At 51.2% G+C, this 26,058-nt stretch overlaps 1 protein-coding gene and 1 pseudogene across 3 annotated transcripts in view; one reads left to right on the forward strand and one right to left on the reverse strand.

Moving 5' to 3' along the window:
• Sec14l1 (SEC14-like lipid binding 1) overlaps nucleotides 1-26,058 on the forward strand; it is a 47,149-nt gene that overhangs the window by 11,820 nt on the left and 9,271 nt on the right. For all 3 annotated transcript variants that reach the window (NM_001108309.1, XM_063269479.1, XM_017597412.3), the window contains exons 3-10: nucleotides 17,428-17,577; nucleotides 17,672-17,803; nucleotides 18,896-19,024; nucleotides 19,386-19,623; nucleotides 20,522-20,631; nucleotides 22,661-22,850; nucleotides 24,978-25,066; nucleotides 25,926-25,996. In NM_001108309.1, the coding sequence (NP_001101779.1) occupies nucleotides 17,428-17,577; nucleotides 17,672-17,803; nucleotides 18,896-19,024; nucleotides 19,386-19,623; nucleotides 20,522-20,631; nucleotides 22,661-22,850; nucleotides 24,978-25,066; nucleotides 25,926-25,996 (1,109 nt within the window). The remainder of the gene's footprint in view (nucleotides 1-17,427; nucleotides 17,578-17,671; nucleotides 17,804-18,895; nucleotides 19,025-19,385; nucleotides 19,624-20,521; nucleotides 20,632-22,660; nucleotides 22,851-24,977; nucleotides 25,067-25,925; nucleotides 25,997-26,058) is intronic.
• On the reverse strand, nucleotides 4,244-10,965 carry Rpl12-ps9 (ribosomal protein L12, pseudogene 9; annotated as a pseudogene).

The raw sequence follows: 26,058 nt of genomic DNA on the forward strand, positions 1-26,058 counted from the left end.
TCTTGGTAGCTGTTATTCTGTGATGTTTGTTCGTCCTAATCAAGAAATGCATTTCTTTTCTTGTTGTGTTTCTTGCCTGTGCACATATTGGAAACCAAGGCCAGAGCTGAAAGTTCAGGTAACTAGATTTAGAAGCAAAACGATTTAGGATAATGGGATGCTTAGGGCTGCTCCCAGACACCAACTCGACCGACCGACTGACTGACCAATCAAGCGACCCCTGCATTAGTGGTTAACAGCACTGTTTACAATGCTGGTTCTTACCTTACCGTGCTGACACTGCTAAGTCTGCATTTCTAGGAGCAGGCATACAGTCTGCGGTGTCACCATCAGGTGCTGTGCTTCTGAAACCCGCTCAAGCTGGAAAGCTGCTGGGTTAGACCCTTCTCGGGGAGTTAAGAGAAAGCAAGAGAAATGTTCTGGTTGTAACATTTTAAACTGAAAATTTGAAAGGAGTAAGGAGTAAGGAACGGGTCCTTCAGCAGCTGTGCACTCAGGTCAGCTCTTCTGGCTGCTTTCCTGTAGGGAGTGGGGCACACCCTGGGGGTATTGTCTCCATGCTCTGTGGGCTTCTCCAGAGTGCTGCTCTTTTGGGTAGCCACAAAGTTATGTTAAAAAATGGGTGCTTAACCTGTCTTAAGTGTGGATGGCTTTATTTGCTAAGTTTCCAGTAGATCTGTACTATATGTTAAATATTTTCTTTTCTTTTCTTTTCTTTTTTTTTTTCCGGAGCCGGGGACCGAACCCAGGGCCTTGCGCTTGCTAGGCAAGCGCTCTACCGCTGAGCTAAATCCCCAACCCCTATATGTTAAATATTTATGGTTGTAAAATATGCATATAATAAATTTAAGTGTATTTTTTTTTTTTTTTTTTTGGTTCTTTTTTTCGGAGCTGGGACCGAACCCAGGGCCTTGCGCTTCCTAGGTAAGCGCTCTACCACTGAGCTAAATCCCCAGCCCCATTTAAGTGTATTTTAAGTGAGTAGCTTAAGAGTATTAAATACAGACATGTAATTAATTACAATACATCTGTCTTAACAACCATTCCAAACAACACTGTACCAGTAAATGCTGACACACGCCCTAGCCATTGTTCTAGTCTCTTTTGTTGTCAATGCTAGGATGGAACCCAGGGCCATGTGTGTGCGAGGCAAGTGCCCTTCCACTGAGCTGCCCAGCTCCAAGTCTGTTTTCTGTCTTCTCTAAGGGCCACAAAGAGGTGGAAGCAAGTTTGATCTTTGGCCCTCCTTTATCTGACTTAGCCTAGTTCTCAAGGTTTATCTGTGCTGGACGAAAATGTCCTTCCTTTTTCTTTTTTCTTTGTTTTTGAAATAGGGTCTTAGAATGTAGCCCTAGCTGGCCTGAAAATTCTTTGTAGACCAGGCTAGTCTAAGACTCAGAGATATGACTGCCTCTTCCTTCCCAGTGTTGGGATGATTCATTTTCAAAGCTGGATAGTGTAGTCCGGTGTGTGTGCACACTTTAGTTCATTTATTGATGAACACCTTGGTTGCTTCTACCTTTGGCTTTGAATGCACACTGTAAACATTTTAAAATGTTATTCTGTGTGTCTCTAATGTGTGTGCCTGTGTGTGGAAGTGAGCAGACACCTGTCTGGAGTTTATCACTCCTTCCATTGTGAGGCTCTTGGGATCATACCCGTGTTCAAATGCCTTTCCCCCGAGTTACTGTGCCAACCCCTGCACTGTACTTATGAATTTGTTAAGATTTATTTTTATTTTATATGGGTACGTCTTTTGCCTGTGTGTATGCCTGTTTACCATATGTGTGCCTGGTGCCTGCAGGGTTCAGAGAGTGTCAGATCCCTTGGAATGGAGAGATCTCCATGTACGCTGTTGTGGGCCACCTTGTGGGTGCTGGGAACCAAATCTAGGTCCTCTGTAAGACAGCAAGTGCTCTTAACCACTGAGCCATGTCTCCAGCACCATACTGTACATTTTTAAAAACTTTTTGTTGTAAGATTAACCAAAAATAAATGGTAGGGATTACACGCCTCCCAGGAGTGATTCGTCTTGAACTCGATGACTTGAGGACAAGGTCTGGCTCTGTAGCCTAGTCTGACCTCAAACTCATGCACGTTTCCCGGATGCTGGGGCGGAGGCTTGTGCAGGCCAGCCTAGCTCTAGTGCATCCTCACACAGCCCCAGATGTCGGTGCAGTCATCCCAAGTACAGGTGTGGTGTGGAGCTCGTCTTTCCTTCTGTGGTGTTGGGGCTCAAACCCAGGGCCTTCCCACACAGCACTGTCTTCCCCATGTATCCTGCTGTGGAAGTGGAATGACGCAGAGTCCTCTGTTGTGAGAACTGGTGAGCCCTGCCGTTTTTGGGGGACGACTGTGGCAGAACAAGAGCTTCCCGCAGGTAGCCCTGTGGTTCTGTGCCAGCCTGGACTGCTCTTGACTTCCGGTCTTCTGCTGAGTGTGACTTAAGCCTGAGTCCCTCAGGCTCTGCGCAGCTGCAGACCTGACAGCAGGGCACGATAGGAACTTTGCTGGCGCCTCTGCCAGCTCCCGGCACTGACCGCTGATCCACGAGGCTTTGACTCTAGCTCATGACACTCGATATTTCCCTAGCTCATTACATTCTTTTATGTGGGCAAACACACGGCATTGTAAAGCTGACAGCTGCGATTCCCTGGAACACCAAATGCTTTTCTGACGGCCACGGATTATCTTACACCCAAAGTCTGTGAACTGTTCTACCAAGTGGAGCTTGACTGGGAGGACTTTGCGGGGCGGCTGGATGCGCAGCTGCGCAGTCCATTCTGCTTTCTTATCTTATTGTTTATATCTCTTCTCCTCGGGTCAGGGTCTCTGACCCATGCTGCCTCCAGCTCCCTGTGTGAGACAATGACCTTGGACTCCCTACTCACCCTCCCGCCTCGACCTCTCAAGTACTAATATTGTAGGCGTGTGCCACACACTTGCTTTATGCAGCTCAGGGGTTGAGTCCAGGGATTCCTAGGTCCTAGGAGGCTCTGCCTAGAGAGAGCACTGCTGCAGCCCTGGTGCCCTCGAACCGCTGTAACTGAAGCTGGCCTTTCCTTGGATAACTGAAGAGTGCATCAGGACGCAGAGATGGCTTTCCCACGTGCCTGTGGCCAGGCACTGCCGGCAGCAGTGGTTTGCTTTATTTTTGTGAACAGCAGATAATGCTGTTTTAATAGTTGAGAGCAAACACAAAGAGTGGATTAACATGCTGCCGGTGTGTTAGAGCCAAGGACAGCACGAGCTGCCCCGGACGAGGGTGGGAGGAGCAGTCTGCAGCCTGCTTAGCAGAGAGCCAGAGCTAGGGCCTGTCCCAAGGAACTGCCGGCCCCGTGGTTTTACGTCCCGGAGAAGCTGTCCTCTGCTGGCTACCAGGTCCGGCAGAGTGTGCGTTGTCACTAGAGCTTGCTCATGTGTGAGGAGCCCCTGCCCGCCAGTTTCCTTGCCTGCTTGTTTTTGATGCAGGGTCTGGCCACGTTGGCTGGCCTGGCTCATGCTCCAGGTTGATGTGTGGTCCTTCCACCTCAGTCCTGTGAGCGTCTGGGAGCACCAGTGCCAGCACACTGGGCCTCCTCTACTGTACCCACTTAATAACATTGCAATAAGAGCAGCTGCTCAGTGCTTGGGATTGAAGGAATATTTTCTCTTTTAAGAGGGGGTTCCTTTGTTAGCTGGGAGTGAGTGTGGCAAGCACCTCGAATCTCAGCACCCAGCACTGGTGGGCTGTGAAGAAAGTTTGAAGCCATTCAGGGAACATGAAGAGACTCAGTCAGTCAGTCAGATTCTCTCAGGAATCCATAACAACCAGACCCCTAATCTGGGTTTTGTTTGAAATCCAACTGGCGATGGGCAGTTGCAGGGGAGGGGGATGTCCTTGCATAGGTCTGTTCGTGTCCACACATGGTTTGTTGACTGAGGAGTGTTAGACAGCTGAGCTGTGTGTGTAGCACTTGGGTGCTGTGGTCCTCAGAGGTTGCTGGATATGGGGAGTTGTCCTCTCATAGCATAGCCTAGGTGGGCTTCGATCTTGTAATCCTCCTGCCTCAGTGCTGGGATCACAGGCATGAACCACCACGTGTGGCCCAAAAGTTTAGAACTTTGAAGAAACTTAGCAAGTATTAACTGTGTAGCAGTGAGGCGAGGAGGACCATGTGTCTCTGGGGGTGGGAAAGGATTCCGAGGCAGCCCAGTGTGCCGCATTCCGGAATCCCGTGGGTCTCTGGAGTCAACACATCGCTTACCCTGTGCTGGTTCTCAGGTGTGCAGGGGGCGGCAACGCCGTCTCCACAGGCTGAATGATGAGCCCATCTGGCCTGGCCTGGAGACCAGCCTGGCTTGCTGTGTGGCTGGACATGCCTGCTGCCGAGCCAGCTGGTGCAAAGCAGAGAGCAAGGGGCAGGGGCAGGGGCAGGGGCAGGGGCAGGAGCAGAGTGTACTGTAAACCAGAGCGGCCCCTGCTGTACACGGCCTGAGCTCTCCTCAGCCCCTTTGGTCAGTGGGCAGCTCGCAGTTACCCAGGGGCCAGTTTAGAGTCGTCTCGCTTTAAGAGACCTTCCGCCTTTCCCCAGGTCTCTCTCTCCCTTGGATCCTTCTGGTCTCACCTGCTCCCTGCCATGCCAGTCAGTACCCTCCATCCTCAGCATCCCTCCGTGGTGTTTCATGGCCCACCCAGGCCCTTTTAGGCGGCACAGCATTTGTCTGTCAAGCGCTGCGTGTGAGTTTCAGGCTCTAATTTGCCCTCTCATATTGCCTCCCAGTTAGTCTTCGAATGACAGGCTGTGGAGAAGGGCCATCGAGTGGACACATGATGACCGAGGGGGAGGGCGTGGAAGCAGAATTCAGGAACTCAGTGGGGGTCATCATGATGCCCACGGCGCATCTTTGGACCCTATTGTGCAAGGTTGCCTGTGTGGGCTGTTGTCTGTGAACAGCAGTATGCTTCCTGGGCTGTGGGACCCAGGCTGGTGTGAACACTTATTCAGGCTGTCTGACATCATTGTGTGGGGAGTGTTAGTACCATTAGCAGGGCCTGCTTCGGGGCAGCCTCCAGCAAGGACACACTCCAGAGAACACCCTGGTCTGTGTATTGTGAATTTCTCTCGTCATACTCACCTTTGGGCTTACTTAACGGTGGGATGTGCTAGCTCCTTAGCCAAGTCTGGCCTGTCTTCATTTATAAAGGAGGTGCTTTGTTCTCAGTGCCTAGTGAGGTGAGATAGTGTGTCTTGTCCCTGTCTTCTGTCAGCCTCTCCTGATGGAGGGAGGTCAGGGTGCTAATGTTTACAGCCGGCTTCTTTTTTCACAGTTGGTGAGCTACAAATTAAAACAACAGCTTTGTGGCGCGGCCTTGTGTGTTTGCACCTTACATTTTTGGGACCTGGGAGGTGATTGCCATTTCACTTGATGAACATGGGCTTTCATGTGCTCCATGTTCAGAGAGCCATGGAATGAAGTCCTTAGTCTGGCCAGGCCCAGGATTTAGGCCTGAAATCTCAGCTGCTTTGGAGGCTGAGACAGGGGGATTACAAATTCCAGGCCACCCTAGGAAACTTAAAGAGACCTGGCTTCAACATAAACAGTGCAAAGGTTGGGATACAGAGCCGTGGTGGTGGTGCCGTGCCTGCCCGACTACAGGAAGCCTGCCCAACATGCAGTGCATCAGGGAAGATCCCCAAGCACAGTCAACTGGCCCCTGGCAGTGTGCCCCTGACTGTCCTTGCCACTGCTTCCCTCCCAGGAGCTCAGCGTGCTGTGATCGCCCTGGGACAGGGTCTGAAGTACTGGCCTTTCTTAGTCTTTCAGCGGTGCTTTGAGTTGAGAAAGATGATACCCTGTGAGTGATCACCTTCCCCAGGACACTGCGTGTGGGGGTGGGGGCTGTCACACTGTGTGTGTGTGTGTGTGTGTGTGTGTGTGTGTGTGTGTGTGTAATAGCTGACCATGTGCATACACGCAGCATTTTTTTTTTTTAGATTTATTTATTTTACATATTTGAGTACACTGTAGCTGTCTTCAGACACACCAGAAGAGGCATTGGATCCCATTACAGATGGTTGTGAGCCACCTTGTGGTTGCTGGGAATTGAACTCAGGACCTCTGGAAGAGCAGTCAGTGCTTGTGACCACTGGGCCATCTCTCCAGCCCCCAAGTAGGCTTTATTTTTTAGAGCAGTTTTATGTTCAAAGAAAATTGAGCCTCTGGGCCCTGGAGCTTTTGGGGCGCCTCCCTCCCTCCCGCCTTGCATTTTTCCTGTGCGGTTGATTCTTGCTACTGAAGAGGTGACTTGTATTCTGCTCAGAGCTGCACTTTCCCAGGAGCTCCACTAATGGTGGTGCCTGTGGCCAGACGCACACAAGCCTGCTGCTGTGGAGCCTCTGCTGCAACCATCCTGGCTATTTCAGAATGAAGTAGAGACGTTCCCCCTTCAACCTCGGTGCATGTTTGAAATGTTGTTCACATAACTTAATAAGTGGTATGCGGCCCACCTTAGGTTAACAAGGGTGCAGCCCCACACACCCCCAGCAGAGCTTCACAGAATAGCATTGGGGTTGACAACTCAGATAAGCCAACTGGAAATGGTCGGAATGGTTAGCCTCAGGACGTACACAGGTACAAGGTGTGGCGTCTTCAGGCCGGGGTCTGGATGTCAGTCTTGAACTGCAGAAACGACAGGCCTGGTTTAAAACAGAAGGTGCAGTTAACCAAGCCTGCTTGCTTATACTTTGAATTGATTTGAAGACTCAGCAGCTCACTTCAGCCTGTTACTGTATGAACATTTCTTGGTGGTAATGCTTGGGAATTCTTTTTTGCAAGATAAAAATGTGTCTCCGTGTGATTACCTACATGAATGAACGTGCACACCGTGCTTGAGCCGTGTGCCAGCAGAAGCCTGGAGTGTCAGACCCCTGAGACGGAAGCCACACATGGATGTGAGCTGCTGAGGTGCTGCGGGGAACAGAGCCTGGCCCGCTCTCTGCAAGAGCAACCCGTGCTTTCCATCATGGAGTCGTCCATCTCTCCAGCACCCTTAAGTGTTTCTGGATGTGAGGGTGGCGGGCTCAACATGTGTCACCCCATTGCTAGCAAGGGTCGATCCATCAGATCTCTCCGGCAGCCTGCGTGCCCCTCCTCCCTCACTGCTCCGTGTTGAAGAGGATGATTTTCCCAGGGTAGAGGACTGACCCATATTCAGTCAAGGGTATATGAGTAGCCCTGCTTCCCCGCCAGAGCCTCCTGACAAGCTCTCAAGAAGAGAAGTATTTCAAGTAAAGCACTCTAGATGACCCTGTGAACTCGGTTCAGTTAGAAGCCGCAGAGGCAGTATGGACTAGACTTCCCCACACAGCCTCAGAGCAGACATAAGTGCTGTCTGTCACGCAGGACTCAGGTGGGGCACACGGCCAGTCTTGGTTGCAATGAGATTCTGCCTTTAAGAAAAAAAGGAAAAGCCAGGCATAGTGGCTTTGTCATTTCAGCACTTGGGAAGCAAAGGCAGGAAGAGTGCTGAAAATTTGAGGCCAGCCTGAGCTACAGAGTGAGACCCTCTCTTAGAACCGATTGTCAGTTTGTAAGTTGACCATGTGCACCCAAGTAGGCTTTATTTTTAAGAGCAGTTTTATGTTCAAAGAAAATTGAACCGCAGCCTGGGCATTCGTGGTGCCTCCCTCCTGCCTTTAGTTTTCCCACTCGTGTCCTGTGTGAGAGTTCTGGTGACTTATAATCTGCTCCAGTCACTGATGTATGTGCCCGTGGGCAGGTGTAACCGGGTGCAGACTTGCTGATTTATTTTTCCCCCTCCACAATCCTTTGCTTTTGCTTCTGTTGGAGATCCCATTGCTGTGTAGACCTGGATGGGCTACCCCGGTGCTGTGTAGAGTGAAGAGGGGGCTGCTACCTACACAGACCCCACACACCACCACGGGTCAGTGTGCTCTTTCTCAGTACAACGCTGGAGGGTTTTAGAAGGCATCCCCCTTCCTTCCTGTGATCAGCATCGTGTGGGAGCGAAGGAGCAGGCCCGTGAGATTCTGACATGCGGATGCACAATGTCCTGGTCTGCAGTGTCGGCCAGCCCCTTCCCTTGAGTGCTGTGTGCACGCTCAGACAAGAGCTGGTTGTGCATGGGGTGACAACTGAGTGGATGTTGGGGAGGCATGCAGAGGGTGCCTTAGTCAGAGGGGGTGTGGAGACCTGTGGTGTCCATCAGGTCTGTTGCTGGGTTCATGCTTAGACCATCCATGTCTCCCCACATGGAATCTCTAAGATTTCACGTATCCGAAGCTAGCCTTGAGGACCACTTCGAATTTCTGATCCTCCTGCCTCCACCGCTTGACTGCTAGGTTCATAGCTTGTGCCACCACACCTGGTTTATGTGGTGTTAGCTGAAGCCAGAGCTTCACAGTGAGAGGCAACACTCATATTTTTTTAAGATTTATTTTATGTATATGCGTACACTGTAGCTGTCTCCAGATACACCAGAAGAGGGCATCAGATCTCATCACAGATGGCTGTGAGCCACCATGTGGTTGCTGGGAATTGAACTCAGGACCTTGGAAGAGCAGTCAGTGCTCTTAACCACTGAGCCACCTCTCCAGCCTGGACACTCACATTTTAATGGAAGCTCTGAGCAGAAAGCTGAATGCTGGGCACTAGGAAGCCCTGCTGTGTGTGTTCTTAGCTGACCATGTGTGGCCTGTGGGATAGGACTTTTCTATCCTCTAGGATAGAAAGCATAGGACTTTGTGGACAAAATCACCCGCCAGGCACATTTGTCAGTACCATGGACTTTGGGGTTTCTCTAAGGTGAAGTTCATATTTAAACTTCAAATATGTTTGGTTTTAGAGGAAATAGTTTGGGATAATGGCTTGGTATCTATAAGGTTTTACATGCGTCTTTTCTAGCCTAGGACTGACAACGGAGAGAGGGGACACTGTAGTCACCTGACTGACAGTGGAGAGAGGGGACACTGTAGTCACCTGACTGACAGAGTTGCAAAGCCAGCAGTGCTGAGTTTGGGAATGGCCTCTGATTGGGCCCCGTTGTTAGATGTACCTACCTACTTCGGCTATGTTTCAAAGGGGCTCAGGTTTTCAGACTTTTAGTTTCTTTAAATATCTTATTAAGTATTAACACAAAGTTGAGTGCAGGCTCAGTCGAGGACCAAGAGTTGAGGCAAGCTTGGGCTGAATGGTGAGTAAGACTCCATCTCACACAACTGAGTGTACGTACTGGGGTAGCCTGGGACTGGGCACTGCCTAGGAGAAGGGTCCCTTCCTCCTCCTCCCATCCATCCATCTTCCTTTCTTTCTCCCTCCCTCCCTCCCTCCCTGCCTGCCTGCCTGCCTGCCTGCCTGCCTGCCTTCTTTCTCTCTCTCTCTCTCTCTCTCCCTCCCTCCCTCTCTCTCTCTCTCTCTCTCTCTCTCTTTCTTTCTTTCTTTCTTTCTTTCTTTCTTTCTTTCTTTCTGTTTTTGGTCTTTTCCCCCCCTAGACAGGATCTTACTGTGTAGTCCTGGCTGGCGCAGAACCCTCTATGTAGACTGAACAGACTGGCCCTGAACTCACAGAGATCCTCCTGCCTTTGTCTCCCAAGTACTGGGATTAAAAGTGTGCCACCAGGGGTTGGGGATTTAGCTTAGTGGTAGAGCCCTTGCCTAGCAAATGCAAGGACCTGGGTTCAGTCCCCAGCTCCGAAAAAAAGAAAAAGAAAAAAAAAAAGTGTGCTACCTTTAATCTGTGCCACCTTTAATCTGTGCCAAAGGTAGGTTTTCCTAGTGGCCTTCTGTCAGGAACACACAAGCCCACAGAAGAATGAACTGTGATCTAAAGCAGTTTCCTGGGAGCTGTCAATATCAATGTCTGGACTCAGGTCTCCATAGGTCTTCACCCTGCCCCATGGTACAAGGGATCAGACGCAGGCCTTGTTCTTAAAGGCAAGTGCTCCACCACTGAGCTACCCTGCAGCCTATGCTTTTGAGTTGCAGCAATACACCAGGGTCCCTGAAGATCTGTGGTCCTTCCCAGGAAACTGTGTTTGGTGCAGAAATATGAACACCTTCTCTGGAGTTGACCTGGGCCATCTTATGTTTTTTCTCCTGGTGACCCTCGCTAGCTGTCCTCTGCAGGCCTCTACATAGATATTTCCACAAGGCTTTTCCTCCGTAAAGGCTTTACAGCCTTGCCCCAAGTGTGTGCTGTAGCCTAGAGAAGAACCTGTCACGTTATTGTTAAATAGGTCACTGGCTCATCCAAGTATCTAATGCTCCTGAGTCTTCCTGTGACATCCTCCAGAGTCCTTGACATAGGGCCTGTGTGTCACAGCTGTGTGTGTGTGTATGTGTGTGTGTACGTGTGTGTGTACGTGCAGGGGGTCAGGGAGTTGGTTTTCTCCTGGTACCTTATGGAATTTGGGGATCAAACTCTGGACATTAGGCCTGCATACTAGTGCCTCTACCTCTCGCCGTTTTAAATCAGAGAGTCTTGGATTGAGATTACTTTCTTGTTGCTCTTTACTAGCTGAACACTCCAGTGCACCACCATTGATGCCTTCTATGATGTCATGAGGCTGGCAGCCATCCACAGTGCAGCCCACCGACGGCGCGGTACCCAGGATCTGAGGGGCAGTGTTGACAATCTCATCAAAAGCGATGTTTCCAGTGTGTTTAATGTTCTGCTTCCTTCTGTCTCTCAGCTCCTTGAGGGCTTCAATGACCTACCAGGGCAGGGGCAGAGGGCACCACCTCAGGCTGGGCCTGTCTGTTCTGGATGGTCAGTTTCACTGTAACCATGAGTCCTTTCCAGTCACCGGTGGCGTTGCAGTGTCATCACCACCTTTTTTTTTGGAGACAGACCCGGGGGACCGATCTTGGGGCTAAGGCGGATGTGGCCCTGCCTCCAGTGCACCTCAAGTGCATGGCTTTGATCTTGGGGTCAGCCTTGTGCAGCATGGTGGAGGTGGCAGGTGTCGGATGAACCTGGATTCTGGAAGACCGGAGAAGTTGCACCATTGCCTCCTCTTTTGCGGACCCTGGTTTGTTTTCTGAGGCAAGGTTGGCCTTGAGTAGTGGGAGGGCAGCTGAGCACCAGCACCCTGCCTCTGGGTTGCCTCTGGGTTGTTATTTCCACAGAGAGTGAGTCATGGCGCCAGGACACAAGGACTTGGTCAGCCTGCTCTTCTGAATGTGTTGAAGGATTGTTTCTTGCTGTGGTAGTGAGGGGTTATGGTTTAGTTTATGTATTTCACTGACTTTCCCAGGGTAAACCTATGCCAATAATCGCTTTTTGGGTCATATCTAGTGTTCCTTGCTTTGTTAGTAGAATTGGTTGTGAACACAGTTCAGTTTGGAAGGGGGTTTGTTCTTTAAACTGAATTTTTCTTTTAACTAAGTTTTCCTGGCACGGTGCAGTACTCAGCTCATTAATTCAAAGTCAGTCCGCCTTCACTAATGCGGTTCTCTTCAGCACAGTGCTCGCCTTTAATGTGTCAGCAGCACATCCAGAAGATGGCTAAGAGCTGAAAGCTCTGTTGCCACCCCCTAAACTGCAGGCTCAGAACCCAGCGAAGGGGAGGAGTGGGTGTGGACTCGGTGGGAGGAAGAGCTATCCAGGAGGAGCTTCCTTCTGGGGGAGGCAAGTTAATAAGGACCTGTGTTGTTTTTATTCTTCAGACAACTACTGCTTTAAACACAGTGCAATCGATCACAATAGCTTTCTCTTTCCAGAGCCAGCCCCCTTAGAAGGGAGCCTCAGAGGGCATCTCTTCCTTGAAGAACTGATTCATGCTGGCTGTGCTTTCTTTGTTCAGCCCCCTTGACTCATTGCTGAATGCTGGGCGAGCTTAGGAAGCCGGGTATGCTACAGACTAGGATGGCTTTGTGGGGTTGCTGCTGCCCCTCTGGATCTCCTGTGCAGAGCGAGCTGATGTGGCCCTTGGGCTTTGAAACCAGGAGGCTTCCTGCTGCCTAGACTTCATGTGCTTGGGCTCCGTGCCACCTCCAGCCTCTGAACTGGAGCTGGAGGAAGGCCTGCGAGAGGTACCACCCAGTAGTCCTGCACTGGGGTGGAGCTCTGACAAATACTGTGTGGGCCTTCACGTGCAAGCTATAGCATTGTCACACTTAGCCAGCCGCATGAAAGAAAAACAGAACATCCTGTGCTAGTGTCCTTCCTTCCTTCCTCCCTTCCTCCCTCCCTTCCTTCCTTTCTTCCTAACTTCTTTCCCTCCCTCCCTCCCTCCTTCGTTCCTTCCTTCGCAAAAGAAAAAAGACAGCCCCAGGGCTTGAGCCCATAGCTGTGTCCACGTGACTGACTGCATAGCTACTGAGCGATACCCTAGCCCTGGCTTCTGGTTTTGTTTTTGATTTTTTTTTTTTTTTGTTTTTTGGTTTTTTTTTAATTTGAGATGCTTGTCAATAGAACCTAGGGCCTCTATGAAGGTGCTTCCCTCCAAGACTTAGCCCCAAACAGTCCCTTCAACTGTTTTACTTTTTGTTTTGAGTTAGGGTCTCACTAAGTTGTCCAGGCTGCTCTTGGACTTGTGATCTCCTGCTTCTGCCCCTGAGTACCTGGCGTTACATCCTAGGCAGGCTCTTGGCTTCTAATTCCTATCAATATGTGAGTGTTCTGGCTAGCTGTAATACAGCCAGGGCTACATGGAGGAAACCCCGTATGGAAAAAGCAGAAGAGGAGGAAGAAGAGAAAGAAGGCAGAGGAAGAGGAGGAGGAAGAGGAGGAAGCGGGGGAAGAGGAAGCAGAGGAGGAGGAGGAAGAGGAGGTTTTCCTCATAAAAGCTCTTCCTTCTCCTTTGAATATTGCTAGAGAGGAACAGTAAACACCAGGGCAATTTTCCACACTTTTGTGGCAGGAATGTTTGAGGACAAGCTATGTCTATGTTGTGACACTTTAACTACTAAAGGCTGGGTTTTCTGAGAGGCCATTCTCCTGAATTACTGAGATCCCAGCCAGGCCTTTGAAGTACAGCAGTGATGCTGTTGCTAACGTGGGCTGCTGCCTCAGTGTCCCTGGGCTTCAGGCGCGGCTGTCCGTCCTCGTTCCAGGATAAGGTGGAAGCCCACTTTGCCCCACACCCCTGTAGACTACAGCCTTTTCCAGACATGTCTGTTTCTGTTGACTGTTAAGACTCTGGCACTTTGTTTCATTTTATGTGTCTTGGTGCTTTGCCTGCAAATATGTCTGTGTACTGCGTGTGTGCAGCGTCTGCAAAGGTCAGGAGGTATGGGACCTGGAGTTACAGACAGTTGTGAGCTGCCAGTGGGTACCAAACCTAGGTCTTCTGCAAGAGAGCTGGTGCTCTTAACCACTGAGCCCTCCAGCCTCACTTTTTATTATTTATTTATTGGTGGTGGGATGGGGTAGTTTTGGTTTTGCAAGACAGGGTTTCTATGTGTAGCTAGCTCTCTGGCTGTCCTAACTCACTCTGTAGACAAGGCTGGCCTCAAACTCACAGAGATCCCCCTGCCCCTGAGCCCTGCCCCGCCCCTGCCCCTGCCCCTGCCCCTGCCCCTGCCCCTGCCCCTGCCCCTGCCCCTGCCCCTGCCCCTGCCCCTGCCCCTGCCCCTGCCCCACCCCTGCCTAGTGCTGGGATCAAAAGCATGCACCATCACTACCCAGCCCTGGGTTTTTTTCCTTTTTTTTAAAAAAAAAAATAATTTTAACTTTAGAATTATATAGGATTAGGATCTCCCTGAGGATCTTCTCATGAGTAGTGGCAGAGTAAACCTGGGTCTGCACACCTCTCTGGTACCCTGCTCTCCAGTGGACAGAGCTAGGGGAGAGAACAGGTTTTCCATGAGACCAGCTTGTCTCAGACTTGGGGCTGTGTAACAGCTTGCTAGGCACAGGCTGGGGCTGCTGCCGAACACTAGGCACTGGTGTCTGTGAGCTCCAGAGCTGTTCACAGCAGCCTCTGCAGGCTCCTTCCTTCCCCTTCCCCCTTTGGAAGTTAGTCCCCTGTGCTGATGGTACAGGACTCGTTGGCCATGGTGACTGAGAAACAAAGGCTGGATTCATTGGTTTGCTTAGGAAACCTTTTTCCATAATATAAAAAAAAGTTTATTAACAAAGACCGTATTTCAGGCATTGAGGTTCTTATTTTCCTGCGAGCAAATGGAGAAGTGGGATTTGGTCCTGCCCTGCGGTTGGTACTGCTGGATGGATAGACAGGAAGGGGCCTGGAGAGAGGAAGGAGCTCGAAAGCACTCTCTCTGCACGAGGAAGAGGGCGACTCTGTACCCTTTAGCCTCTGCTGAGTCTGGGTGCCCAGGTGCCCAGGCTGGTTCCCTTGAGGTACAAGGGAGGGGCTCTGCCATGTGAGAGACTGCACAGGTGGTGACTTCCTGGGGAGTAAAAAGGTTTCAGTTACAGGCCCTTCTGTGTAGATGGGACTACACAGCTTCCAGAAGGGAATAGGAAGGCCAGGCGTGGTGGCACACACCTTTATTCCAATCCTTGGGAGCCAGAGGCAGATCTGCAGAGGCTGGGTCTCTGAGTTTGGCCATGTAGAGAGACCCTGTCTCATCTTCCCCCCTCCCCATGTAATGGTGACTTCTGATTCCCCTGTCCCCATGTAATGGTAACTTCTGAAAGTGACTCCTTAGGCAGTGGCAAAGAAGAGCCTCCCTCCCTCTGCCATTTCTAGGTGGATGCCTAGTTGCTCTTTCTTGAGAGCTACAGTCTGGATGGAGCCCTCGTGTCCTTGGTTTTTTGGTATGTCCGTGACAGGTGTGGGCTGGCTCTCAGCTCCTCCCTACTGAGTGCTTTCAGTGTGTGACACTTATTCCCAGGAAGACTTGGTCAGTCATGGCCTCCTGAGGCTCGCGTCCATAGAGGAATCTGGCAGGTAAAGAAATGTTCCAATCACTGGCTGTGCATGGAGAGACATCTACTGTATGACGTGGGACATCCTGGCAGTCACAGAGTTTGGGATATATTTCAGTGGGGTAGAGGAAGAGTCCTGTGTGCAGCTAACCCTGTCCGCACCGTCAGTGCCCCATGCGGGCTGCCTTCCTGCCAAATGTCCTCCCATGCTCCGCTTCCTTCTCTCCCCAAGAGGAGGGCAGGGCTGCCGGCCTACGGAGGGCCTTGCCAGAAGATAAGGAGCCAGTTCTTCCTGCTGCACTGCCAGCTTCCTCCATTGCCTGAACCTTGGGGTACAGCTGCAGTTTCCTGTCCCCATTGCTGAGTGTAAGCAGATCTCTAGACCCGAGCCCCAGTGAGAACCCAAGACCTGTCCTCTGTGCCTGCATGCTCCTGCCTGCCGGCCAGGCTCTCTGGGGCTCCCTCGCTGTGCAGCACCTCTGCATTCTGGATCCTCTGCAGTGTGGTGGGCATTCCCTGCCTGCTCTTTGTGCTGTAGCTGCCTCCTGTGGTGCCTCCTAACCGTACTTCAGATGTATATGACCTGCAGCGTCTCAAAGAGCAAATGTGATGATCTTGGAGGGCAGGGGCTGAATGGAGTCCTAGCTACATCCCAGATGGAGTAACCCTGCCGTACTCCTGGCTGAGGTTGCCCACAGTCAGATAGGCATGCCTCGCAGGCAGGTGAGCGGCAACAGCCTTCTCCACCCTAGGCTGTGCTTGCTGGCATGCTGGCTCTGGGGCTGCGCCCGTTTTCAGGACTGTGTAGACAGCTGCTGACCGTCGGCACACATGTCCTCTTACATCCGCTTTGGTTGCAGTTAAGATGGGACATCACCATAAGTGCTCTCCCCAGTTTTAGTTAAACTCTGCAGAGGGGCGGCACCTGCCAGTCTTGTGTGGTGTTGCCTGCGGTGCCTTCTTCAATGAGGGGGCACTCGGCAGAACAGGTACGGGGCTTCCTGGGCCTGGACAGAGGCCTTAGGCGTGAGCGGGTCCCAGGACGGAGGCCTTAGGTAGGCGTGAACGGGTCCCTGCAGGGTTCACAGTTCTCTCTGGCTGCAGCGTTAGCTAAGTCTGATGCATTACATCACAAGCTTTTCCTTCCCTTCCTTTTTGTTTTTGAGATCACTCTTGATTCATACTATATTAATAGAATTGAAAATAATACTCTAGTAGGCCTCCATGAGCTCCTCAAAGCCACTCCCACAGTGGTGACACATTGTAGCAATCTGTCCATCATCAGTGGTAGCCGCTCCAGCATGGGACAGGTGAAACCCCATCTCAAAGCAAACCAAACCAAAAGGAAAGATGGATTCTAGCGCTTGTGCCTGTTTGGGCTGTGGACACTGCACTCGCAAAGGTTTTCAGACGTGTACGCTCTGAAGGATGTGGAGTTCATGCTGTGAGCTTGCATATAGACTTCATGTTCAGAGTTCAGGTTTGAGAAACCTGTCTGCTCCTCAGATTAGTTTAATCTGTTCACAATCCTGCCAGCAGGATGAGAAGTGTTTTTCTTTCCACATCCTCCCCAGTGTTCAGTGTTGTTTGTTTCTGCCATTTTGATGGTGCACAGTGTGCCCATGTGGCTCTCCCTGTGTCGCCCAGTGGCTGCTTTCTCTGCTGCCCATTTCTATAGGAGCTGTTTGCTGTGTCTAAGTTCCTTGGGAAATTGTTCCTGTTTCCCCCTTTTATAAGATGGCGGTCCCAATTTTTAGCACACTGTGGACTTGAACTCATGATCCTTCTGCCTCCAGCTTCAGGTGTCGGAGTTGTGGACATGGACCACCAGGCCTAGCGTTCCTTCCTGCTCTGAGTGGTATTGAGAGGGTTTTGCTTTGTTTTAGATCATGGTAAATATTTAACAAAAAAAAATATCGTCCTATTTTTTTCCTTCCATTTAATTCTTTTATTTTAAAGGTTTATTTATTTTATATATATAGTACACTGTAGCGGTCTTCAGACACACCTGAAGAGGGCATCAGATCTCATTACAGATGTTGTGAGCCACCATGTGGTTGCTGGGATTTGAACTCAGGACCTGTGGAAGAACAGTCAGTGCTCTTAACCACTGAGCCATCTCCCCAGTCAACATTTGTCGAAATGATTTAGTTAGAACCCAAGATGCAGCTCAGTTGAATGGGTTCTTAGCATGCACATGTTCAACTGAGCTGCATCTGGGGAGAGGAGAGGGTGATGAGCTGGGTCTGTTTGCCCACTGGTCTGTCTCCAGGTCTGAGTAGCCGGCCTCTGGCCATATGATGCCAGCCTAAGGGAACCCTTCCTGTTTGTTGTCTGCCATCTTGGTTCTTTTGCCTTGCCTATAGAATTGAAGGTCATCTTTCATTTAGCTACAAGGAAAGCCTGCTGGGGTGTGGCACTGTGTTGGACGAGCATTGGAAGGGGGATAATGGGGAGAGGGGCAGAATTGCCGTCCTCATCAGATCAGGGTTCCAGTCCTTGAACCTGGCTCGTCCCCTCCTGTAGGATCAGCTGTACTGTGGTCTAAGGTGCAGCAGCGATGGCTTTCATTTTCTCTCTGTCCTCAGGCCTATGAGAGGAGGTTTCCTACATGTCCTTTGATTCCAATGTTCGTGGACAGTGACACCGTGAGTGAGTTCAAGAGTGAGGATGGGGCTATTCATGTCATCGAGAGGCGCTGCAAGCTGGATATAGACGCACCTAGGCTGTTGAAGAAGGTAGCTAGAGGATACTGGGAGTCTGTGAAGTGAGTTCACGCTCACCTAGGAGCTACGGAACTGACCTCTTTCCCTCCTTATCTCTTCCTCAAAGATCGCAGGAGTCGATTACGTTTATTTTGTCCAGAAAAACTCCCTGAATTCTCGAGATCGCACTTTACACATCGAGGCCCACAATGAGACGTTTTCTAACCGGGTCATCATCCATGAACACTGCTGCTATACGGTAAGTGTGACACCAGCTTGCTGGGGCCCCCAGGCCATGTGCGGACGACAGGGTGGGGTGGCGCTCTGTTCTTGAGCAGCTACTGATTCTCCTTTCAGATGAGTGGCACAGTTGGGGACTTGGTGTGGCATACTAAGGGGTGTGTTGTGGTGTGACAGACAGTCAAGGCTGCCAGCTGTTCTTGTTTCTGAGGCAGGGACTCACTCTGTACCCTGTCTTGGAATTTGCTGTGTAGACCAGGCTAGCCTTACTTTGCCGCTGTCTTCTTGCCTTGTCTCCTGAGTGCTGAATTGCAAGTGTGTACCATTACACTCAGCTCCTGAGTAGTTTGTTTTGTGTTTTGAAACCGGGTCTCACTGTGTAGCCCTGGCTGGCCTGAATTCACTATGTAGAGTAGCCTGGACTGGAACTCGCAAAGGTCCAGCTGCCTCTGCCTCCCAAGTGCTCAGACTAAAGGCATGTAGTACCAAGGCCAGCTTCCATTTTGGTTTTAAATATGAAGAGTTTTTTTCTGGCCTAGCCGTGACACTTTATAAGTGTGTTTCGAAGCCGAGGTTTGTGTGTCTTTGCAGGTAGAGCTCTGAGCACCTGTCCAACTTGGTCTGCCCTGCATAGACCAAGCATGAGAATAGCCCCTCCTAGTCCATCCCTCAGCCATCCGCCTCCTGCACCATCCTCCACAGAGACCCCAAGTGACACACTGAACCCTGGTCACACTTCGCTCTGTCCCTTTTCCTCACGCACCAGCCTTCCACTGTTTGCCTTCTCCACAGCGCAGTCTCCCAAGCGCCCATGTGATTTTCTCACCCCTCATATCCGAGGTGCCTCTGTCCGTGTGGGCCACCACGGATGTGGGTGAGCAGACCAGGGAGCTGGAGGTGAAAGACTTAGGGACGGTCATGAGAGACATGACTCAGAGCCTGTGCGTGTCAACTGCATCTGGGTGACTTTTTTTTTCCCTGCTTTTCTCGTTCCTCATGACAGTGATGTCATTAAACATGCCTCTTCTGGGTGCTGGTCAGCTAGCCAGGGCACAGACAAGTGGTGTCTCCATTGTGAACATTACTGGGAACGGGTTCTCTCTGCCTGCAGGTTCACCCTGAGAATGAAGACTGGACCTGTTTCGAACAGTCTGCAAGTTTAGATATCAAATCCTTCTTTGGTTTTGAAAGTACAGTGGAAAAAATTGCCATGAAACATTATACAAGCAACATTAAAAAAGTAAGTGTATTTCTTGGGATTTATGGAGAAGGGAGGTTGGAGTCTCAGAGACAATGACCACAGCTCGTGCCTTCTTCAGTCTTGTCTTTACTTGTGGAGGCAAGATATCCACATTTACTCAAACTCGTAAGCTTCCTGCTCCAGCCTCCCGAGTATTAGGGTTACAAGTGTGTACCACTGTACCCAGTGAGAACCATCGCCTAGGTGGGTAGGTGGGGCTGGCAGTTGAATTCAGGGCCTTGCGCATGAAGCCAGCACTCCACCAAAGCTTCATCCTGTCCCCAAACCACGTCTTATAAACTGGGAGGGAGACAAGCCTGGCTATTGGGTGTGTGCTCACCTCAGCTGTCTCACCTTAAAGGGGAAAGAGATCATCGAGTACTACCTGCGCCAGCTGGAGGAGGAAGGCATCACCTTCGTGCCCCGCTGGACACCGCCCCCCACAGGGCCCTCATCAGAAACATGTTCATCTAGCAAGAATCAAGCCGCATCCGCAGCTGTCCTTGTCCCAGATGCTGCTGCTGTCAAGGAGGGACTGAGTGGGGAGGTCCTCAGCAGCCCAGGGACAGTGGCTGAGCCCGTGGTGGGAACCCCTGACGGTGAGCCTGGCCCCGCTGAGGGGGACTCATGGGCTTCTCCCCTCCCCACGGCTCTGCCCAACCTTGTCTCCTCAGGCAGTCCATCTTGCACAGAAGAGAAAGTCTGTCCACCTCTGGCCTTTGGCCTTGCCCCTGACCCTCGCACTTAGAGAACGCATACTCACTTTACTCTTTTTTAAACAGAAGTTATTTCTAATGTCCACGCTCTGATTGGTGGCTGTCAGTGACTGTAAGGTGCTGTCCTGTCCATAGCTTTTTCAGTCATGTGGCTCCTGTGTGTCTTGTGTGGCTCCTGCCCTCAGTGCTCAGTGACAAGCTTTACCCCTCTAGTGATGGCTCCTGCCCTCAGCGCTCAGTGACCAGCTTTACCCCTCTAGTGATGGCTGCTTTAGGCCGGGAGGACCTTCAGTTCATATTTTGGTTCACTGAAGCACAGAGCAGTTGAGAGACTTGTCAGTGGTCACACAGCTAGTGAGTGCCTGGGTTGAGAGTGCATTTACAGTGGCTGGGCCTAGGGTTGTGTGCAGAAAATCAGAAAAGGAACATTATTGAAAGACTGTATTTATCTTTCCTTCATTCTGCCCACCTTTGGCAGTCCTTGGGAAAAGGGCAGCTTTCGTGAACTCAGGCCGTGTTGAAGACACAGTGCTGGCTATGCTGAGGGATTGGCCTGCCCTGTGCAGCACGAGTTACAGGGCTGGAAGGAGGCTCGGAACCTCCCTGTCTTATCGGGGATCTCATCTTAAAGACTACTTACTTGCCTGTGCTTATCAGCGATGCCTCCTCCCTATACACTGAAAGCACGCCATCCCCACCCCCACCACACCCTGCCCACACCAGCCGCACAGAAGGGCTCAGGGTTCTCCGTGGTAAATAATGCCTGCACGTTAAATTCCAGACAAACTGGATGCCGACTACATCAAGAGATACTTGGGCGACCTGACTCCCCTCCAGGAGAGCTGCCTCATTAGACTTCGCCAGTGGCTCCAGGAAACACATAAGGGCAAAGTGAGTGTCCCCTCCTCAATTCCAGTCCTGAGTTCTTCTCCAGTCCCATGGGAAGCTGAGAACTGAGTGGGAACTAAGTGACCACTCCCACTGCCTGCTCCTGCTCTGAAAACCCGTGAGTGTGTCTGCTGTGACACCAGATCCTCAGGGCAGGTTTAGAATGCCAACCCTCACAGACCAAGGTTGAGCTTAGCAACCACAGAATGCCAAGCTACAGTGCAGAGTGTCTGTTGGTCTGAGGAGCTGGAGGCTAGACATGTTGGAGCATGTTTAAAGTATAGTCCTTAGCGTGCAAAGACATCAGCGTTTTGTGACATTTTTATACACACGTATCACATTACCTTTGTTATCCAGGAGAGTCTTGTTCCCCATCAAAGCAGTGGGGCTTTGATTCTGACGTTGTAGAAGATTCAGCCCCACAGACATGACACAAGATTCACAGGAAACAGGCTGTTCGGTATGTCTGGCCAGCTTGGACATTGTCAGATAATGGGAGCTGGGCATCCCGTGTGGCTTGCCTGGTCCATAGGGTGTGCAGTGCCAGCCATTAGGAAAGCCCACAGAGGAGTGGCCGCCTGTGTCACAGCTGTGTAGGGAGCAGAGGCTTTCCAGCTCCTTTAGTCCTCACGGCCCTGTGGGTGAGTGTAGTGTGGGAAACAACATGGAGGGAGGGTTGGGCAAAGAGCAGAGGCCATGAGGCAGGTGCATGATAGATCAGGAAACTCTGCTCTAGCACCCACTGGGGGGCGGCTGTCGTGCCCCCCTTCTCCCTTTTCTTTTTAAAAGAAATATAGGTAACTGGTTTATAGGATGAGAATTAAGTTTCATTTACATACTTAAATTGTTTATTTTCTTCATTTTATGTGTGTGTTTCTTGCATGCACCATGTACATGCAGTGTTTGCACAGGCCAGGTGAGGGCATCATAGTCCCTGGACTGGCGTTAGAGACAGTTGTGAGCGGCCCTGTGAGAGCTGGGAATTGAACCTGGGTCCTCTGGAAGAGCAGCCAGGGTTTAACTGCTGAGCAGTCTCTTTGGCTCCCTCTTTATTTCCTAGGGGAGTCGTACTGTAGCTGCAAACCTCACAACAGTCTTTAATTACCCTGCATGTGGGTGCTGTGCTCACATGCAGAGCTGCATAGCATGTTTAACTATGTCTGCATCTCGGCCCCAAATACTCGGAAATGTTTGATCCTTTTGTGTCAGCCACCCAAGCGCATCCTCCTTCCTCATCCGCGCTCTCACTTGCACACGACTTTGGTTGTTTTCCAATGGCTGATGCCAGGTCAGCAGCACTGCTTCGCCTCAGATGGCCAGGGGGCCTGAGAGGCATGGCCCCCACTCACTCCCTGCTCTCCTGATGTCCCTGCTGCCCTCATTCCTGGGTCCATAGCTATGAGGGAGATCCCTGGCCCAGAGCAGGCTGGGAACACAGCCCCCACCTTGTTCTTTGCTCAGACAAGCATCCTGTGGACTGACTGTAGTGGGTCCTAGAGAAGCCACCATCCTGTCCTCACCACCACCTGAAGTGTACTGTGTACAGAAAGGCGATCTTGCTGTCAGAGTGTAGGACCGAGGCTGGAAGTTTAAGTCTGTTTGTAGCCAGATGTGGTGGTGTCTGTCTGCCCTTAATCAAGGCAGAGGCGGGTGGGCGGGGCCTACCTAGTGAGTTCTCTCCAGAGCTTCATAGTGAGACCCTGCCTCAAAATAGGCAAACACACACAGGAGACCAGTTTGCCTCCTCCAGACCAGACGTCGCTGGGCTGAAAACAGCCGTCATGATTGCTGTCCAGTGCTCCTGGGCTTTAACTTTGTGAACGTAGTTCTCCAGATGATTGTAGCTTATTAAAGTGACACTGGGTGAGTTTTCTGTCATGGGATGGACCCTGGGTCTTGCGCATGCAGGAAAGCACTGTACCTACACTGTACCAACCTAGATCAGTGCAGCTCACTGTTGGCAGGAGGTGAGTCAAGGTTTGACCTCTTGCCCTTCGCCTCCATGGTGGCTGAAAAATCCCTGTTTCCCTAGATCCCAAAGGATGAGCACATTCTTCGGTTTCTGCGCGCCAGAGACTTCAATATTGACAAGGCCAGGGAGATCATGTGCCAGTCCTTAACCTGGAGGAAGCAGCACCAGGTGGACTACATCCTGGACACGTGGACTCCGCCCCAGGTCCTTCAGGACTACTACGCTGGGGGCTGGCATCACCATGACAAAGGTAGGTGAGCCAGCATGCCCACAGCCCTCGCTGACACAGGTGCCACCTGCATGGCATGCTGTAGCCCTGCTGCAAAGGGGGCGGGCCTTCCCACCACACGCCTAGCTGGGGAGACCCCCCCCCTTTTTTTTTTTTTTTTTTTTTTTTTGGTTCTTTTTTTCGGAGCTGGGGACCGAACCCAGGGCCTTGCGCTTCCTAGGCAAGCGCTCTACCACTGAGCCAATCCCCAACCCCAGGGAGACCCCTCTTGAAGCCATTCACACCCAAGCCAGAACAGCCAGCCGTGGGGAAGGGGAAGGGGGACCAGTGCCTTCTGTTCCAAGTTTGGTGGAGAAAACACTGAGTGTGTGCTACACTGCAGTCGTATGGTGCTGACTGGACAGCAGTGACACCGCCACCTTTATAATAGCTAAAAGCTGCCTGGCCTAGTCTCTGCTGTAAAGGGCAGCGTCACAGCCAGGTGCATGGCACCCATCTCTGGAAGAAGCGGCCGGGGAAGCTCCCTCACACCCACACGTGCCTGAGCCCTGTGGGAGAATGCACCTGGCTAACAAGTCTTCTCCACTCACCCAGAGTTAGCCAGCTGTGGGGAGAGGAGGTGCAGCCCGCAGACGTGGCGGGGTAGTGAGATAGTGAGAACTGTGCCTCCTCCCCTCAATCATGTCCTTTCAGATCAATGGCTCCTGAATGTCTTGGGTTTTTTTTAACTTTCTGAATGTACTTCTGAATGTAATTAATTGTAGCTTTAATTTTCTTTTGTTTTAATTTTTAAAGACGGGTTTTTCCATAGCCCAGGTTAGACTTGAAATCTCTTAAGTAACTGACAGGGGCTTTGATCTGTTGACTTTGTCTTTAATACTGTGCACAATTAAGGGGCGATGGTAACTTTAGGGTTTCTGATTGATAAAGGGACTCTTTATGTAGTATAGGCTAACCTCGAACCCAAGATCCTCTGCCTTAGGCTCTTGAATGCAGAGACATGCTAGAGACAGTACAGCACACATGACTTTATTCTTTTTTTTTTTTTTTTTTTCTGGAGCTGAGGACCAAACCTAGGGCCTTGCACTTGCTAGGCAAGCGCTCTACCACTGAGCTAAATCCCCAACCACATGACTTTATTCTTACTGAAAAGTTTTATTGGAAGGTTCAAAGGTTTCCGTAGTAAGGCATTGACAGGCCTGCTGTGGTAGCTCATCCTCTCATCTAGCGTTTAGGAGATGGGAGGATCTTGCAGCCATTCTAGACAATACAGCGAGTTCTAGGGCAGCTGGAGTTGTAGGTGAGATGTAACAAAAGATTGACAGATGGGTTTCGCTAAATGTCAGAAGAGCCGGGTGTGGTGGTGAAGGTTTCTATCCCACCCTTGAGCCCCTGAGGGAGGGGATTTCTGTAAGGTCAGGGTTGACCTCATCCACCTAGCAAGTTCTCAGCCGGCCAGAACTCCACAGTGAGGCCCTGGGCTGTAGGGAAAGGCTCTGCAGGAGACAGACGTGAGTGCCAGGGTCCAGGGCCACTTCTGCAGGATGCGCTCTGGGCCACAGTCTTCTCCGCTCTGATGGGTCATAGCAGATTCTACAGTGAGTTCCGTGGCAGCGCTGGCTGTGGAACTTCAGTTTCCACACGTCCATCCTTAGCGAAGAAGGCTGACTTTAAAAAAATCTTGACAATAATTTGTAAATAATTTATAGGAAAATAGTTTTAGAATTAAAAAACCCAAACTGTGTATTCATAGAAATGATGTCCGCTGTAGTGAACACTTAGCTTAGTGGCACCCCTGGTCAAATATTGGGGGAGTCAGACAGGCTGCACCCCAGCTCAGTCCCCCTTGGCCTGGCCCAGCCAGCAGCGTGAGCCCTGGGGCCTGTGGTTTGCTGTCTGCTGAGTTTTAAACCTTTTGTATCTGTTTACGTGCTACCCTACCCATGCCATCCTGGCACAGAAGCCAGTGTCTTCCTCAGAGTAGGCCAGAGCCCTATGTGTGTCTGAGCACAGGGGAGCATCGGAGCCCAAGGTGTCACAGTCAAGGGCCTTCTGCACACAGCTGCTCCTTAGCCCTTGTGAGGGCTCTTAGAGATGCGTCCTGCCACTCACTCACCATAGCTTCCTCCCTCCCTGCCTTGCTTGCAGATGGCCGGCCGCTGTATGTGCTCAGGCTGGGGCAGATGGACACCAAAGGTCTGGTGCGAGCTCTCGGGGAGGAAGCCCTGCTGCGTTACGTGAGTGCTCGGCCCGGGTCAGGCCCATGCCCTGCTGCCCTGTGTGAGTGCTCAGCCGCCCAGTGCTGGCCTTGGGTTAGCCAGCAGGATGGGCGCCAGCCACCGCTGGCCACTCAGACAAGCGTGCAGCACTCCACACTGGGAGATGTGCTCCACATAAAGGTCTCTAAGGGGGTAGTTCCTGCCCGCTGACTCCTGACTCGGAGCAATTACCCACATCACACCTCTTCCAGATCCCTCTCTGCTCACCCTTCTGTATTACAGCCTCTTCCACAGATGCTGAGCTGTCTGATCCCCGCCCACCCCTGTCTCTCCCCCAGTCAGCTGCATCCCGGGCTCAGAGAAGAAACTGTTCTTTCAGTTTGAAAACAAAGAATTAGAAAGGCAAATCCCATCTCCCCAGTATTCATAGCTCTTGTTTTGCTGAGTATTCTTGTAGGTCCCTGTGCCCCAGCCACCCACCCCTCCACACGCACCCATGCACGCACAAACGAACAGTTGCTTTGCTTCCCCACTGTCCCAAGTGAGCCTGTTCTGCAAACCCGCCACATCAGTGCTCCCTGCTCTTTCTTCGGGCCACCTGCTTTCTCTGCTGTTGATGCGCCTGTTTATTCTCTGCAAGTGAAGTGCTTCCTCCCCTTCCCCCCCCCCAGCTGGGGACCGAACCCAGGGCCTTGCGCTTCCTAGGCAAGCGCTCTACCACTGAGCTAAATCCCCAGCCCCCGTGAAGTGCTTTTTGTTGGTTGTGTGGGGTGTGAGGAGAGTGCCTGAGGTCCCACGTGTGTGTGCATCTTGCCTTGATCCCCCTCTGTGGCATCGATGCTACTCTTGCCTTCTGAAACTGGGCCTTTGCTTACAGGTTCTTTCCATAAACGAAGAAGGCCTGAGGCGGTGTGAGGAAAATACCAAAGTCTTCGGCCGGCCAATCAGGTGGGTGGGGCCTTGTCTCTTCAGCATATAAAGAACGGGAACTAAATTAACTACTTTTCATT

Source organism: Rattus norvegicus, chromosome 10 (assembly GCF_036323735.1).
Source record: "Rattus norvegicus strain BN/NHsdMcwi chromosome 10, GRCr8, whole genome shotgun sequence".
Classification (NCBI taxonomy): Eukaryota; Metazoa; Chordata; class Mammalia; order Rodentia; family Muridae; genus Rattus; species Rattus norvegicus.